Consider the following 18278-nt stretch of genomic DNA (forward strand, 5'->3'; position numbering starts at 1 on the left):
TGGACACAGTTATACTAGATTGTAGTTGATTTCTCTATAACCACATCTGGACAAGAGATGGGATTTGTATCACCACAGCAGTATGAAGATAAGAACAAGAAACCACACTCCCGAGAAACCTAAGGAGTCCCAAACAAAACCTGTATCCTTGTTCAAAAACTTTAGAATTATCAAGCTTTGTGACTAACAAACGTGGATCTAGCCTCATTGATTCAAGAAGATTCAGGAATAACTTAGGGTTTGAAATTAACACACATCTAACTGGGTAAGCCAGTGACAGAACCCCACTCTATTTTACAACTGCAGCTTTAAAATTGTCAGCCCTGCTGGCCTTACCACCACATGCATATCCTGGTGCCATCTCCATCCCTTGGCGAGCAGCAGGCCTTTCTGCTCCCTGACTACCTCTGGACAGCAAAGGGGAACACTTACATTTATCCCTGCTTGTGCTCAAAGGCAGCTTCATGACAAGCAGCCCGTTGGCATTACACCTGGCCTGGGGTATCTTTGTGTGGAAATCTTCCCGCCTCAATGTGTGGGACAGCGTGAAATTAATATCGACACTCGTTACAAATGATGTACATTCAAAGCTTCGTGTTGCGTCCCAGCTGAGACCTAAATGAGTGTGAAGTGGCTGACAGCATTCTCACCACCACTGCAAATCATTTCACTGGGCTCTTGATGAACAACAGTTGATGCAGAGGTGCTGAGGCATGACACGAACAGACAGCAGGAGGCCATGAAAGACATTATTGATCTGGTCACTAGAATGAGATGTCCTAGAATAATGATGACCAACCACAGGGCTTGCTTACTCAGAAACAAGGGATCAATACTCAAACTGGCAGCTTGGGAGGAATGATTTGGCGGCATAATAAGTTTCCCTCTTTGTCACAATGAGCGGTAAGCTCCCAGTTCTCATGTGCTAAGAGAAAAAACATGTTTACATTTTTCAGTCGAAGTAAAACTTGCCAGGTTTGCCACCTTCCTGAGGTTGCATGCAGAAAATGAAGTCTGCGTAGAAGACAAAATGGATTCAAGCAGGTGAGCACAGTGTTCTCACTTGTGTTTCTCAGAGACTCAGTGCTTTTAGGCTTCATAAGAGACATACAAAGCCTATGTATGCTCCCCTAGTGCAATTTACCAGTAGGAACCTTTGTCAGAACAAAACTGAATGTTCTTACAAGAAGCAGCCCACTGTACAGGGAGCACTTCAGGAGAAATGCTGAAAGGAGGGACAAAAATAACATCAAGGTTGCAAGTTTTAAAGACTGATTTGTGTATAAAATTGCCTATTTAATGTCCACATCCTGAGAATCTTAGCCCATCAGGCTTTTTGTTCTAGATCCAAGTATGTAACAAGAAATGAGAAAATACAAACATGGATAAAAGCCAAAAGTAGTTCTAAAAACGGTATTTTTTATTTGCGCTGGAGGATATGAATTGTCTTTAAATAAAATACCTCTTCGTCACTTTAATTGTTTTTTCTATCAGCTCTTTAAGCTGGTCTAATATCTCAGCACTGGAGTCTGTTTCCAAGGATGCTAAACTGACCTTCTCTTACGTACTTAGTCAGATATTGAGAAGAGGACATAGAAGATTTTTCTGAGTTTGTAATCAAGACTTGCCAACAAAGAAATTTGTTCTACATGAGGTACTGCTGGATCAATAGGTAAAAGGCTGAAAGGAAATGTAACCTACCAGGGAATAAAGACGCATTTTGCAGGAACAATGTGTTGTCATTAGGTATGATAATTGGGCAAATGGTGGTGTGATCTTAAAAGCCTCTGTTGATCATATTCCCTTGAGTACATTATCCAATTAGGGGAAAGGTGCGTTGTGCCTTGCTTCATTGTACTTCTGAAGTGGAGCGCAGGTGTGGGAAAACAAACAAGTCTGCAATCCTTGCTTTGCAAATCAATTCTTAATCACTCTAGTTCTTATTTCCATACCAGACTTAACTTGTTGATATTTATGAGAGCAATTTGGCAGCTCCCCTTTTGTGGTTCAAATGGTAGTAGGTCCAAAAGATTTTTAAAGGCTTTTAATTCCTAATACCAGTATGTATGGTTTATTTCAAGTCAGAAACAGGAGGTATAGAGAGATACCCAATCAAAGACTGGATTAAGCCCTGCTGAAAATGAGCCACAAAATATAAATGGGTAATGTACAGTTCCATTATTTCCTATTTTACTATGTAAGTATAGAAGCATTTTTAGAGTAAGATGCTGATGTTTAAAGCCCAACTTACACATTCCATCCTCATTAAGAAGTCGCTTATCTCTCTATATTATTTCACTACAACTACCTTAACTTATAGGATAAAACTGGAAGAAAGAAGCCCACTAACAGGATATTCAAAGCATATTCGCCTTTGAAATATTCTCAGTCTTTGGGACCACAGCCTGCTGATGTTCAGGAGAAGCCAATGGGTAGGAGGATAGGCACCAGGGAACAGGAAGGAGATTTTAAGAAGTCCGATGACTAGAGAATTCGTGACTGCAAAGGAAACACTTGTTCTCATGTATTTCCATTCTGGCTGTCTTCATTTCTCTCTTATAAGGTGTTAATGTATTTTGAACAGAGTAAGTAAAGTACAGCAGTACATCTTGTGCAATGCTGGAGGCAAGAAATTGGACTTGATGGACCACTGGTCTAAGACAGTACTTGTATGGCAAACTGTGTGCCAGTGATTTTGTGCCAAGATTGCCAGTGGCACCCCTACAAATTGTTTTGTAATCTCCCTACACACGGGTGAATTCCTGTGCACGTCATCCTCTGCTCAACAATTACCAACTGCAGTACACGTTAACAGTTTGATTAATATGGAAAGTTGTAATTAAAACCTAAAAGCAACAGACATTTGGCCCATCACACAAGAAAGTGGAAAGGACTCTTTTACCTCTTATTACTGAATTTCACATAAGAAAGCTACTATAAAGATGACATTTTCCTTTCAAGAGTAAAGAGTCCAAGAGCCATGACTGAGAGATGAACAAACTGGTAAACTAGGACATAAATTAGGCAGAAACAAAAATCATAGCCCCCTCTGGAAGAGAAATGAAGCCTATGTGTTACAGCTAACAATTTCTGAGTGACACTTTTACATGTTGATACAGCACCATGCAGGGTAACACGGTTACTACACATAAGTAAGTGTGGCACATGGCAATGCCATCAGTCAGTCTCAGTCATCGTTTCCAAGCCACACATGGTTAATGCAGTTGTCCTTCTTTGGCCGTCTGCTGACTTCCAGGGAGCCATGTCAATGTCAGGGAAGGCTCAACGTCAAACTGTTCATTCAAAAACCATCGTAACGATTGCTTCTCATGTTGTGCCAGGTTCTATGATCCCAGGAGCATCCCTGAAAGCAATGTGAATAGTTCTTTGGATTTGTCAACATAGAAATAGCTGGGACACAGCAGAGACTTCTGGCAAGCAATTTCTCATTACTAGTTAAGGATATAGGCTGCTTCTTTTGTCTAGTTTCTGCTAGATACAAACTGTATGCAAAAATCTGCTATCAGAAATTCTTTGTTTTCGCCATCCTACAATTGCAAATGGGTTGTTGTTATCAAAGCAAAAAAAGAATAGTGCATGAAAAGAATTTAAATTTTCTACTGATAAAAGAATGACTGCTAAGAAAATCACTGCTAATCAGCCACACCGGTAATTGGTACGATGTTTTCAGATGTCTCATAAAACAGCTTGAGAGGGAGTTTATCAGTTCTGAAGATGCAACTCACAGAACAATCTAAGAACGGAAGAAGCAAAGGCACTGCAGTTTGAACAGTAAGTGTCTCCTTCCAACGGGAGTTCTGGTTCAACAGTCACTGCCTTGTTTGGTCATCACATTGTCTGTAATGAGGAAGAAGAGAGAGCAAGAAGTCTGGATTATGAACTGCCTGCAGGTGCTGTGACCCACGCCAAAAAGAGAATCGGAAAAGACATTTCCTTCTGACAGCAAACATCTAAGGGGTGTCTGAGACACTCTCCCGATATGCTGCTTTATTTACTCTTCCCCTCCTTACCCCAGGGACTGAGTGCTTTGCGGGGTGGGACCCACACTGTCAGTGTCTTGGTTGGGATACCAACCACAATTATTATGTGAGGTAGTGCTATCATGGAAGTGCCACATTTTCCCATTTGTGCAGAAATACCTATCTAAATTAAATGCAGTACTGCTAATGAAACAATAATATTTACTACACACTTCACTGCCTCTCCATACTCAAATATAATTGAGTTGTGTTCCAATTCTACCTGGAAGCATCCCGTGAAGAACAATGTCGAAAAGCAGACCTAGAAGCCCTGGAATTCTCTCTGGAAACTGTAATTAAATAAGTGTTTGTGATCTTTCTTTTCTAAATGAGCAGATAACAATAATCCCTGCCTTTAATAAAATAAGCAAAGAGCAACAGCACCACTTGTTGCAGTCCTAGAATTACTTGCACTGAGAATCAGGTCTTAATACACCAGGATGAATGCAAAATAAGTATTTCAGTCTCTGTCCTAAGAATGTCTAGCCTCGTGCCAAGGAGTCCTGACCCTTTCTTGATGGACCTATTGATCCATCTGATCAATACACTAAATTGAATCCACTGGAGTTGAGCAGTCCCTACAACTTATGCATGTGAGAATATGTTATGATAAGAAGAACAAAAAGACTGTCTTTTTCAGTGACTACTTGCAACTAGATTTGCTTATGCTTAACAGTGGCCCAGCTGATGCTCATCCAAAACTAGGCTGCCCAAAACTGGGCCCACCTGGGCCCACCTTCCCTCTGCCTCCATCTGTGTGACTTCACTCTGTCCCTTGTACCAGCAACAAGTTCTTAGCCTAATTAATTTCTTCAACCAAGACAATAATCTGAGAAATACCATCAATTACGGTTTAATTACAAGGCTAACAACCAAGCATTTTAGTTTTCTCATCAGGCCTTAGGCTGCCCTAAGGTTAGCTTGTTCACTGTGACAGATACACTAAGGAAAAAGGCTTCCTTCCCTAACTAAGAACCCTGTAGTAGTACAAGGCCTGTCACCTGGCCAAACAATCCAATAAAGCTCCTTTTATCTGCTGTCTGTTTAGTAGTTAAATTAGGAAGTTGGAGTGTTCTTATTTTCAAGTCATGTATTTTCTCATATGAGAAGCAGAGAGACTTAATTTAAAGACATCTTGTTCAGTCAGAAACAGCTAAATGGTCATTGATTGTTTTTCCTTAGTTGGATGTATGAGTCTCTTTAAAAGTAGAAACAGTTTGTTATTTGTGCTCTGTCCCTGTTGCCAGACAGGCTAAAGGGCTTATGTCAACATTTCTGGAATAAAAATTAAGTCAAGCCTAAACTCTCACACTCCTGAGAACCAGGAGGATTGCCACTGAATCAAGATAAAGAAGTTCAACTCCTGTCACTTTGCTTGGTTAGCAGCATCTACAAGGACCCTGGAGAGGAACCAAGCCAGAAAATATAATCATGTATTTATGTATTGACATTTCCCAGTAGCTGCACAGATTAGCTGCAGAAACCTGTAAAAGCCCCTTCCATTTGTAATGGGCAGAAAAATATAATCATGCCAACATACTGGGAAGGTTATAACCGAAGTCTCTCTGGGAAGAACGTCCAGAAACGTTGCTCCCATCCTACAGTAAGAGCAAATTAAGTCCTCAAATAAATGTTATATAAAAGTAATTAGCTCCTGAAAGGAGAGAACATTAAGACACTCATAGTGTGCTATCCATCAGAACAGGACAGAAGCGTTATGAACGGTGTTTTCCATTCCTAACAAGCATGTGTAGAAACACACCTTCTATGCTGTTGTTGTTCCCTATTCCTTGAAACCATGAGCACAGGAGTAAGGTGGACACTTTCACACAGCTATGCTGATTTCCCCTGACTGAAGGCTGAGGTACAGAGAGAAACCCTCTTTGGGTTTCACCCACACTAACTAGTGTAGAGGTATTTTGAGTAGGTCATAGAACTCCAGTCCTATCTCATCCATGAATATAACTTGAGCTGCTAATCTAAGTTAAAACCCTATATATTCTGTCTTCACTAAAAAGAACATATATGGTTTGTAGTGACCACTTACCCTAATCCTTCCATCTCTGAAGCAACTGTTATTCACAAATGGAGAAGGGGAAAAGGCAAAGCCACAATGACAGCACAAGATCTTTTAATAACCAAACCCTGACCCCATCAATAGGTCACAGCTGTTGCTAGGACTGGTTGCTGAACCTTCCGTTTCTTTTTTTTTTTCCCCAAAAAAAATCTGTTCTGAAGCTCAATGACTAATCTTGAGGAAGTAAATTATATCCTCTACACATTTTAGAGACGTATCAGACAAGTGGTTTTAATACTTCCAAATCTCAAGCATATACTCAATGCCACGGGTTGGGTTCATCTCTAGTATTATGAAAGCAATAGCATCACTGTGTTTGATGATTTGCTGATCTCAGAATAATCAAATCCGGCCCATTTTAGTCCACTGCATTAGGGAGACTTCTACTACTTGATTTCTTCACCAGCATTCAGCTCAAATTGTATGCGGACTGTTTTTATTCTTACATTTATTTTAAAGTCATGAATATTCAGGAGTGTTTATAATAAAGAATAAAATTTGTTTGTATATAGCACTTCTTGTACTTGGGCCACAAGCTCTTCTTCTCCAAATAAACGATTCCAATTCTCACAGTGTGCTGCGAGAACAGTCATTATGCATCTGGGAATGATTGCTTGGAAAACAGCCTGTGTATGAACTAAGGTGAAAGCATCTTTCCTCTGTTTTTTGCTTTCATTTTTGAAATGAATCAAGATTCTTCGAAAAGAAACAGCCAGAAAAGGTCAGGGCATAATTACTCTATGCTATGAAAAACAAAAGATTTTTTTCATAAGATCTTGTGCTTTATTAAAATTAAATGACATGCAAGAGGCAGCTCTGAATGAAATTATAAATAAAGCTAATAATGGTATAGTTTAAAATGGTTAAAGTGAGAATAAACCCATTTCTGCCATAAATATGAGAAATTCCAGTCAGCTAGATCTTTAGCCAATCATATGTGTTCTCGTAAATACATTCTGATTCTACTAAGGAAGGGCACAAGGTATTAAAAAACAAAAAGGGAAGAGGAAAAAATAAAGTTGATGTTCCTAAGATTCTAAACAGAGATGAGCAAGTGAGGGCACTGGTACCTTAACAGACCTGAGCTTTCTCCAGTTGGGCACCTAAAACCATGCAGCCACTGCTGTATATCTGTTGAGCCATGTTTTAGTAGCAGGTAGGCTTCTGGTAGCAAAAGACACCTATGAAGCATGGGTACATAACTTAGATCATGCCATTCTCACTAAGAAAATAAAGTAGTGATGGTCGAGCTTCTCGTTTGCCTGCTTTAACATGGTAATGCTGTCAGACAAGTCCTGCACTAGCTCTTCCATCCACTGTGATAGTTTGTGAGGGCAAACATGAAAGAGGTCTCTCTCACTGACTCATGGACTTGCTGCCATAAATGTTAGCTAATGACTACAAATACATAGTTAGAAATGACTTTATTTTTGATACTTAAACATGTCTCTTGCTTCCACAGTCACTTCTAAATCAGAAGAACACTTCCTTACAAGAATAGTAAGAGGCTGTACAGATGTTTGGACTATTAATATGACACAGAATTGTGATTGACTGCTATGACTTACTATGGTTGAGGTGTGGTTACACACTCCTGTAGCTCTTCAAGTTGTAAAACACTTCAGTTTTACACACTCCTGGCTCAGCTGCATCCTATTCTACTGTGGAATTCTGGATGGCTGTTAAGTTCTCTGTGTTTCACTGTCCTCATCTACAAAGAGGAAAAGTACTTCTTGATCAGAGCTGGAAAGAGACACCCAAATGCTAAGTATTATTAAGATGTACACATTAAAGTATGCCAACCCCCCACAAAGTGACAGCATATCGCACTTTGTGCATGTGCAAAAGAAAGATATTCCCTGTAGCCAAGACCTTGCAAAGTAAGTGGTGATTTAAGGCTGAGGTGAATAGGAATACTTGTTTAAATTTCTCTCTTGAAATCTACATTGTTCTTACCTGTTGAAAAAAAAAGTCTGCTGAGCAATGAGAATTACCATACACACTCAATGTGCAGAGTGATGTACAAAAATACAGAAATAACTCCTCATCTAAAATTGTCAATGTGCTATTATTTGACTGAACATGTGTGGGATTCTTGCCCCATCCTTTGCTTATTCCTGCAGACAGACTCCTTTCTAACAGCAGTGGAGAGTACAGAGCTCAAGATGCATACACACTGTAGTCAGCTGTATATGAAACATAAGTCAATCACATGGTAAGTCAATTTGTGTTACAAGTGAGGTATTCACTGCTCAGCAAGCAGTATGCTTTACTTAACAGGCATCTGCTTTTGTCTTTAAAGGGAACTAAGGAGTTTGTCACAGTATACAGAGACTTTTTGATTTCATAGTGCTGCAAAGAGACTCACTATGCAAATCGAAATATTGTACTGTAGGCTTTACATCCCAGCACATAGTCAAAACTTCCAAGAGATCACGATGCTTCTAATAGATTCCTCCTTTAGTCACAGGTCCATACTTTCAGACATGAAAAGGTACCAGAATATCACTCATGTAAATTACTTCTATTGGGATTTACAAAGGTGACACTGCAAAATTGTTATGTTCTAGGCAGATCCCAGATAGGCCATGCTTCACATGCCATTTTAAAAACTGGAGTGCTAAGGTATGTAGAAGGATGAAACAGCTCCAGGTTCCTGTGAACTGTGCCACTGCTCTTTGCAATGTGGAAAGTGTCACATTTAGATACCTTGCAACTAGAACTACTTCTTAGCGTGTCAAGACCTTGACTCAAGTGTACCTCATAGCTTTGATATGCACACACACAGAAAGGAAGCCTAAACCAGACTGTAAGCAAACAGCCCAGGGCAAGACCAACAACTCTTCCTCAACAATTTAGGCCTTGGGCACGCTAATAAGCCTTAAAGGCCCTGACCTGCCTCAGCTGGGGCCTCCACCCACAGCCCAGGAATGCTGTTCAGATCAGCTCTGCTCCTTTCAGTTTCTGTTAGACACATTATGGTCTCCAGCCCAGTTACAGCAATGCCTGGCTATCATGCCCCTTTACTGGGATTTCACCCCTTGGACAGGCTTGACCTTGGTCTAGCTTCATCACTGCAGACATGTTTGGCAATCTCAAACCGATTCTAACCCTGACCTATGAACTGTCTTCCAGACTTGACATTAGGCCTGCCTTGTCACCACGTTATTGCCTTATGCTCTGTTTTTTTAGTTAGACCTGGCTACCAGCTCCAGATTTATCCTGCTTGCCTTATTTACGTACTGTGTTGTATATGCAGTGCAGCTGAAAAGGTCTCGTAAGAGGAAGAACACAACTGCTTTCTTAGTAAAGTACACAGTGTTCATTTATCCTTTTAATTTCTAATTTAATGATCTTGAAGTAACTTCTAAAGCCCTTTAAAATCCTAACGAGCTGTTAATATACACTAATGGATCATCATTTACATACAGACAGTGGGAAGAAACAAAACACAATTCCAAATTTGTTTAGTATAGGCTAGTATTTGGGAAGAAAGTAGAAAAAGCAGTTTTCTTCATTGTATTGGTTTGCACAACTTTGGTGTTACTGCTTACTAGGAGCATTTTGTATTTCCAAAAAACGTCACAGACAAATTCTGAAATAGTATACTTTGGCTAATTCTTTTCTTAGATACAGGGTAAATCCTTTCTGTCTGCTTTTCATAGTGTTTTGGTATCATATTATCAGGTATGAGTGATGTGATGGACAGTGGAAAATCTTATTTGTGTGCTCTCGATTGCCAAAAAATAGAACACTGTCTTATCAGCCCCCTTCAGAAAAGAAATGGAGATAAAGGACTTCATGAGATTAAAATGCTATCTGAAAACAAATTTGAAGAAACAAAATAAATCAATGAGGTAGCTGCAGTTTGCTGCCATTCACAATCAAGTCCAAAGTTGCACCAAAAGGATTAACTGGCTGTGAACAGACTTAGAAGCTGATCCTGTCTTTCTGATGTTGGTCAGCCTGTGACTATGGAGAACTTCAGAACTACCGTTTAGAGTTCACATGCAGATCATCAATGAAGTCTACAGAAACATGTCTTCATTGTAATCAATAGCGCCCACGATATTCTCAGGTGAAAAATTTTGATGTCCAATGCAGAAAGGAAGGAACAAAATACTTTAGCCTTTCTGCTAAGCAGAGTAAAGTAATAAAAGTACTTTATATCCTTACCTTATCTGATTGAGGCTGGACATGCAGCTTATATTTAAAGAATTTCACAGAGAAAATAAACTAAGTGTATTTAAATGAATAGTCTGAATGTACTGTTAGAATATCAGTGTGAATGGATGGTCCTCCAGGATTTGAGGCAGTACAGCATTCTCAGATGTGTGACTCCAGTCTGCTTAGTGACGTGCTGTTGAACTGCATGAGTTTATGAAGCTCTGCATTTATCTGACTGTTTTTCTTATACAGCTGTGGAATTGATTGCTGAATTTGCCAACAGTGTTATACCAGAGTTTTAAATGCTCATTTAAAAACAGGGGTAGTTCAATAATCTGCTACTTTCAATCAGGTTTAGAAGAAATTCTTACTGATCTCATTTTCCCTGTGAACCTCAGAAATTGTACTAATAATGGACTTTATTAAAGAAGGATGTGACAGACTCCAGTGGAGGCTAAAGGAGAAAGAAAAAGCTCTTCAGAACAATACCACATCTTTTCTACATTTGCCTTCTGGAAAAAGAAAGGTCTCAGCATTACAGTGCATTTTCTCCCATTGTGTTTGCAAAAGAGGAAACACTGTGGAAGACTTGGCTAATTTGTAAAGTAATGAGTTTTCAAGCTGCATATCAAGAGCCTTTCTTAGTTAAAATTACTTATTTTCTTCTGTGTTCATAAAGGAACCCTGTTAGTTCTCCAGTAAAGAATGGAGGCTAAGTATATCATATCAGGGTTTGCCAAGATATGGAAAATGTGAAGATATGGCGATCAGGTTAAAAAATAAACCTTGCAATGAATTCAAAAGTTCAAAACATCCTGGATGTTTCTACATGGCATCACACCTGAGACAACTGTACTCACACAGCTCAGATAGAGGCCAATATAACCTGCTGCTTGTGACCAGATAATTGGCCTGCAGTTAATTGGCCTTCTCTTCTTGCCTTCTAATCAGAAACTCTTCTAGTACCTTTTTGAGCATCTGAAATCTTTTGCTTTAAGACTGCCCTTCTACAGTACCCTTCATTATACTGTGGTAGACTCCCAAACTGATGACACTTTTTTCCCCTAGAAGCTTTACCCCAGTTGAACAGAACTCTGACACAGTGGTAAGGATACATCCCCATACCAGAGGATCTTATGTACACTTCTGAATTTATTTTTTAAAATTTTTTTGCATTGCAATTCATTCCCTGACAAAAACACAGTAACAAACGTAAAATATCGTCAAGCAAAATGTATTCTCTCAGAAGCCTGGCCTAACTATTCTGTCCATGAGCAGAGCTAGATTGTTTCCTTATGTGTTCTTAATAAACAGGAAGTATGTTTCCTTTAAGTAGTAGGACTATTTTAAACAACCAGGCCACATAGGTGAGAGGGTGGTATTCCCATGACTGTTGTTTTTAAAAGCAACAATGCTGAGAGCTGCAAAAGTAGCTGCGTAATTACTGTGATGCACACTGAAACCAAGATCAAGGCTGACCTGTCTGGTGATTATCTCTACATCTCTCCTTCACAGTTCAAGAGGAAGATGACAAAAGCAAGTCCTCAGGGGGTAAAACAGTCTCAGTTTGGTCCCTTTCAGCTTGTTGGAGTACAGGCAAGCCGATCACTAGGCCTGCAACCATCACAGCAACTGGAAAGGTAGAGAATTACTCTCACATGGTAGAGGCAGCAAACAGGGAAATGCCAGGTTTCTGTTCACATGCTCTTCCTAAGGCTTTCAGATGAGCACCTGGAAGCTGGGCTGTCAAGTCACTGTTTGTAAAAGCAGTAAATTCTGTCAGGTATTGTTGTGCTCTGCAACAGGCAAGTTTTCTATGTGAGTCCATTCACGATTGTTGCTGCTGTAATTCCAGAGGACCCGAACCCTCTGGCAAACAGATGGCATCAGAAGCAAACTGATCACAGCAACTGATCACAGTTCTAAACTGTTTAGCGATGCTTCTCAATTCCCCATTACAGACTGGTCAGTGCTATGTACATTCAAGTAAAGAAAACTGCTACATGCCTTCTTTCTTCCTATGCAAGTACGCGTTTATGGAATTACTTTGCTCAGTACCTTGCTCCATACAGAATTGAAAGTGATTTTAATGAAGATGGAGTTACTGTTTTTCAATAAAAGCATAAGTAGTTGTAAAAGGTCAATAAGATTTACTTTGGTATAAGCTTAGAGATCATTTGCTATTCAAATGACAAAAAGATGCTGTGTCTATAAAGTTGAGTTAATGATCAATGGCACCACCTGTTTAACAGGTAGTCCTTGGCATTTCCATAATTTCCCCATGCAATAAGACTTGAGCTTCGCTTACGCAACACGAGCATGGGAGGCTCAGAAATAATCATAGATTATTGCTGAGATCTTCCAAATGGTATTTTAAAAACAGTCTTGCAGCTTCTTGTTTCTGATGAGCCATTTCCTCTCAGAATGCCAAAAGGTTGTTGTATTTTTCAACAATAACTACAAAAATGTAAAGTTATCAAAGTCTTAACTCTGCATCTTCCATTATGGCCTCTGAATCACACAATTACTGAAATGAAGGTCTAAAAATGATTCAAAATATATTCAAAAGAATACAAAATATTTCTTACATTTTCTAGTTGCAGATCTATGAGCATTTTCTAGGGAAGATATAGATTATCAAAGAGCAAATTTAACTAAAGAATTGCTTTTATTAATGACCTTTTACTCATCCCTTTCAACCCATTCCAAACCCTGCATTGTTTTATACAGGTTGAAAACCACTGATGCGATTCAGCCATCTCTACACCAAAGGATATGAAGACTGTCATCAGACATTCCAAGAATGCATGGAATTCCACCATACCAGGTTTTAGGGGCCAACAGAGAACATTTCAAATCTGATGGGAACTATGGACAAAGAAGGAAATGAGTACTAGTATCTGAAGAAGGAGAAAACTGTTAAAGTCATCACTGGACTGTAGAAAGAATCCTGAGAAATCGCTCATCATGCAGGATCTTACATCATTGTTCCTGGGCCAAGAAAAGCGCTCACATCACAGTCACACCAAAGCTTCATGTGAGTCCACTCAAACACAAGTTCTCTATTTACTGTTTTCTTGACTTAAACTTGCATATCAGGCCCACTGGGCTTGGTGAATTCTACTTGCTTTTCAAAGAATAACTATTAACAGTGCTTTTGGCTTCTCTTGTCTCCATCTGAGAGTTTCAAAGCATGTCATAAACATCAGAGTCCACATCTTGTATCACTATCCCTTGTTGGTGGACAGGAAGCACAAAATTCAGATATTTAAGGGCCTATTTTATTTCAGTTAATATCTAAGAAAAGTCTGACTGATTTTAACTATAGTTGGATTTCTGCCTTGATGCATCACTAAGAGTCACAGAACAATTCAATGGGAGATACAGAAATAGAGTACAGCTGTCCCAATTCCCAGACTCCATTCTAACCAAATGACCATGTAGCCTCCCAGCTTGGTGCTTACAAAAATCACCAACTGCTGTAATTTGCATCTGCAAGCCATTCTTTAACTAATCTTAAATGTATCTTTGTTCATAGCCAGGCTCAGCCCACAAGGCCCAGGAGAGGATTGACAGAAGAGTTGAGAAGCACATAAGCTTTGTGTCTCACAGTCCTCTCAGCAGAAGCAGGTATGAAATGCTTCCAAGAATTTTTACTCTAGTGTTTCGGGTTCACTCACTCAGCTTCTCTTGGGATGTACAGCGTGCCAGCTGGAACTATGTGAATAGGAAGCCATAAGGAGATCACAGATTCCTAAAGGCCAGAACTATTCCTGGTCTTAGCATATACCTCACTGGTTATGTTTGTGCCTTTATTGTCCCATAAAGCATGATACCCATTATTTGGCCTATAGAACAGCTTTAATTATAATCTCTGTCCCCAAATGGCAGCTACATGCCGATTGATTCTCACTTCATGCTGTTTGTTCGCAAACAAATCCATTAAGCACCAGTGTAAAAGTCTACTGCTATTATAATGTCTATGGAAGTTATTATAAAGATGCAAATTACATAAAGGTCTGTCATTTCATAGTTAGTAGTACAATATGAAAACCACAGAACTTGAACAACTGATTATGGGGATCTTTTTTTTCTTTTTTTTTTTTTTTCCCTAAGTATCTTTGTTGTGCATCAAGGTTCATCTAGATGACTAGGAATGATGGGCTTGGGAACAGTTCTAAACTGAGTACTCAATGAACTCCCCTCACATTAGCCAGGTAATTCACTCAGCCCTCCAAAGAGAGGACTTGCGGACCTATTGTGCTCTACACAATCCTTAAATACACATTTGGAACATGAGCACCTCAGCACTGCATTACATCTCCAGTGGCTTCTGTGGTTAGCCAAGTACAGTGCAGACATCCCTGCCTGATTTCTGGCCACTAACCCATACCCTTTATATAGTGAAGGTCTGAATTTTAAGTAACGGCTTCCATTTTCACTAGTGATAGATAAAACTGATAAACTAAAAAGCCCCTAATTATCTTTGATCATAGGGTTTAAGGACATGGGGTGGGGCTAATGGACAATAACAGAAACTGTGAACTGTATCACTATTTGCAAAGGTCCTCTCACAAAAGATCCATGCTGGAACTGGAGAGCAAGAACTGCAGTTGTCTTCCTCCTGCTGGTAATACCAAGCAAACAGCTTTCTTATATTCTTGTCCTTACAAGTGGGAATAACTCCTTGCCAGATTTTATAGAACTACCATCCTTCTTCCAAATCCTTTTGAAACACTGCAGCAAAACTTACAAACCAACTGTACCTAGCTCTGATTATCCTGATGGCTACCAAAACCCTTGAAATAACATATTTATACTAAATTATTTCATACACTTGTAACACGTCATTGTCACTGTCTTAGGATGTACATTCCCATTTTTACTTCTGTATAGTACTTACCATAATGGGATTCTGACCTTCACTGTTGCTGTACCACAGGACTCTTAACAACCAGTAACCTAAAAGATAAAATGACCAGTCTTAGTGCAGGAAGAGTAACACAAGGTAAGCAAATCTAAGCCTTCAGAAAATGAGACAGCCAATTAACTTAGTAACTATTAAGAGCAATAAAGACAAGTCAGGAGCAGGCCATCCATAACAAACACACACATAATAACATATGCATACAGGCAAACATAAACAAGGAGAGGAAGGGAGCAATACTTGAACAAACCGTTATCCAATTCAGTGACCTCAGCTGATATGACTGGCACCCATAATTAACTTTGTTAATAATGCCAAATATCTGTTCAGAATTCCTCTCTACATCTGATTCCGAGCTGCAGCTCCCTTAAGAATAGCTGCTTTTTGGGTACTGTATATAGGCAGGCAGAAACAGATCTGGCTTCTTGACGGGGTCATGTCACCGGCACCACTTCCCTTTCTTATCAGACCAATGTGGTCAACATGAAACCAAACCACATTCACACTGTATCCTTAAAGCAAGGCTTGAGGTTGCTTTGCTGAATATACCACTGAATAGCTTGCTGCTTTTTACAGCAAAAGAAAGCAACAACAGTAAATAAAATTATTTATTTTTAAAGCAGCTATAGAAACTTACGCATTTCAAAAAGGAAGATGTTCTACCATCAGCTACAAGGGCCAGTTCTGGACCTTTTCATTCTACTTTTACTCAGTCTTATTCATGTTCCCACTGTGGTCTCTGATCTCTACCTAGTGGGCATGCATTAGGTACGCCAAACCATCAGGAGCTTCTGAGCCTTGTGTCTTTGCCATTTGAACAAGCAGGGACTCTCAGGTGAGATTTTTAAATGTGCTGTGTTGATAATTCCCAGTGAACTTGACAGAAGAACTAGGTGCAAGCTGACAACTGGAAACTTTAACATCCTAACTAGCATTTTCAAATACTTTGTGCAAAACACTAAATCTCTTATTGCCTCGTCTCTTGCACTCAAATTTACTCCCTTCACATCCAATTATGCTTTCTCCACCATAATTAGGATGTGTTAGCAGCAAGTGTAAAGGCACACCATAGAAGAAACAAGCATGTTCCTACTTTAATTGCCATGGGAAGCAGTGACTTATTTACAAACCTTCAACTGACTTTACAAGTTACTCGACAGTGTCAATCAGGCTTGCTTCTTAAAAGGAAGGTGAATGTCCACCATTTCTGTCATACCAAACTAAATATCCCTGAATCTCTTGTTCCTGTATCATTAATTTCTCCCCAGCTTAAAATCAAAATTTTGGCAAGGTATGCCAAACTACTGAAATTTGTTTTGTCCAATGACTAATTCCCTGCTTGGAACAAAGCAGGGAATCTTTTGATTGCTGCTATTAGCAGCTGTGAGAAAACAACAGGCTGGAAAGCTGTTGGTTTTGATGCCTGGTGGCATAGGGTCTTGTTTCATTAAGTGACATTATTTGGTTTGAAAGATCTTGGACTGTCCCTGGAGCAAGAGACAAGGCACAATGATACTCTTCCTGAAGATGACCACTTTCTTTCCATATAACAGGGTTCTCTCTCAATTAGAAAACTACAGAAATGACCCTGCATAAACATTACTGAGATAATTACAAACTAATTACAACAGTACAGTGAATCCATTGAGATCTTTAATTCCAAATTGCCACCATCCCAGAAGGAATAAACTGTGAGCTAGACTGACTCTTAAGTATACAATTAAGCCTGTCAAGTTCTGACTCCATAATATGCTGTTAGTATTGAAAAGTTTATCAGTAAGCCAGTATGCAGGATTAATAAAATGATGCTTTGGTTTTGATTCCTCATGAAACTACAAAACAATTTTGCTGATACAAGCAACATGCTATTTATACTCCTTTTAGCAAAAGTTTTAATGCTACACAGGATATCCCCCCTCCCCTTTAATATATTAGCCTTCCCTAGCCTTTACACATTTCAACTAGTGAGGCGAGCTGTGTGCATTCCACATGGAATTTACTCAGTAATTCTATTAAGAGCATCCCTGCACAGAAATTAATGTCCTCATATCATTCAATACTTGTCCTATTCATTATTTAAAATAGAATACCTAATCTCTCCCTATATTAAGTTTCCTCAAAGGATTTTGTATTTGTTTCAAGGAATTCATGAGACTAAGCTTCAACACTTCTGTGTCTGCAAAACTACAAAACTTTTGGGCTTACAGTTCGAGCAGAATGTTTTGCCATTTCTGGAATTTTTTGAAAGGAGAGTCAATTGAAAGTGCCAGAGCCTTCAAAACAGGCCCTTTACTTTTGTTCCTCACCGTTTTCAGGTCACATTTCAAGTGATACTCAGCATTAGCCAGCAGAGCTTCTAATGATTTCACCAGATTTTCTAGGACAATTCAGCTGACTGTCTTTAACTAGCAGCTACCTTAAAAACGGCCCTGGATCTCGTATCAGAAACAAGCTTTGCCCCACCTCCAATGCTTGTAGTAAGCAGCAGCAGCAGCAGCGCCAATGCTGGGGCTCAATACTGGAAGAAATAAAGTCCATGGTAGAGGACATGCCTTCATTTCCACTCCTAGATTTTATCTTCCCAACTACTGAAATTAATGGAAAAAGCATCATTAATCCTCATTATTTCTGGGTTTTGATGAAACTACAACAAAACCAACTGGGATGTGACATGCTCTGCTACTGACTATAGCGAAGCTCATACAATTGTGTACGTCTGCAACAACAGGGCACTCTTACACCGTGGTGGCTGTGACTACGCTGGGCTGCATTTCTAAAACCTAGTTCACATGTCATTAAATCCACTGAAAAATATCTAGGCCCATTTATTTAGCAAACAAATTTTGAGAACTAGGTAGCTACAACTTGTTTGGAAACCTGCTCCCAGAAATAATTAATATTCAATACAAGATTTGTAGGTTAGGTATAATACCTTTTATTATAGTGACTACTATCATTGGAAAAAGCTGACCATTTGGGGGGTCATAAGTCCTTTCCCAGTCCTAAGAAGTGAGATAAACTTTTAGATACAAATGCCTTTCTTCAGCTCTAAGAAAGGTCTGTATTC

The 18278-nt window shown here is 39.3% G+C and overlaps 1 protein-coding gene across 49 annotated transcripts in view; it reads right to left on the bottom strand.

Annotated features, from left to right (window-relative positions):
* Nucleotides 1-18278, bottom strand: part of LOC121075289 — a 57450-nt gene that overhangs the window by 17770 nt on the left and 21402 nt on the right. For 24 of the 49 annotated variants that reach the window (XR_005822879.1, XR_005822870.1, XR_005822859.1 and 21 more), the window contains one exon: nucleotides 15188-15246. Coding sequence is in view for 18 of the 49 variants with exons in the window: in XM_040568377.1 (XP_040424311.1) it covers nucleotides 15188-15246 (59 nt within the window). In the remaining 31 variants the exon portion in view is untranslated. The other 25 variants (XR_005822869.1, XR_005822851.1, XR_005822876.1 and 22 more) reach the window with 11 other exon arrangements.

Source organism: Cygnus olor, chromosome 10 (assembly GCF_009769625.2).
Source record: "Cygnus olor isolate bCygOlo1 chromosome 10, bCygOlo1.pri.v2, whole genome shotgun sequence".
In the NCBI taxonomy this organism is placed as follows: domain Eukaryota; kingdom Metazoa; phylum Chordata; class Aves; order Anseriformes; family Anatidae; genus Cygnus; species Cygnus olor.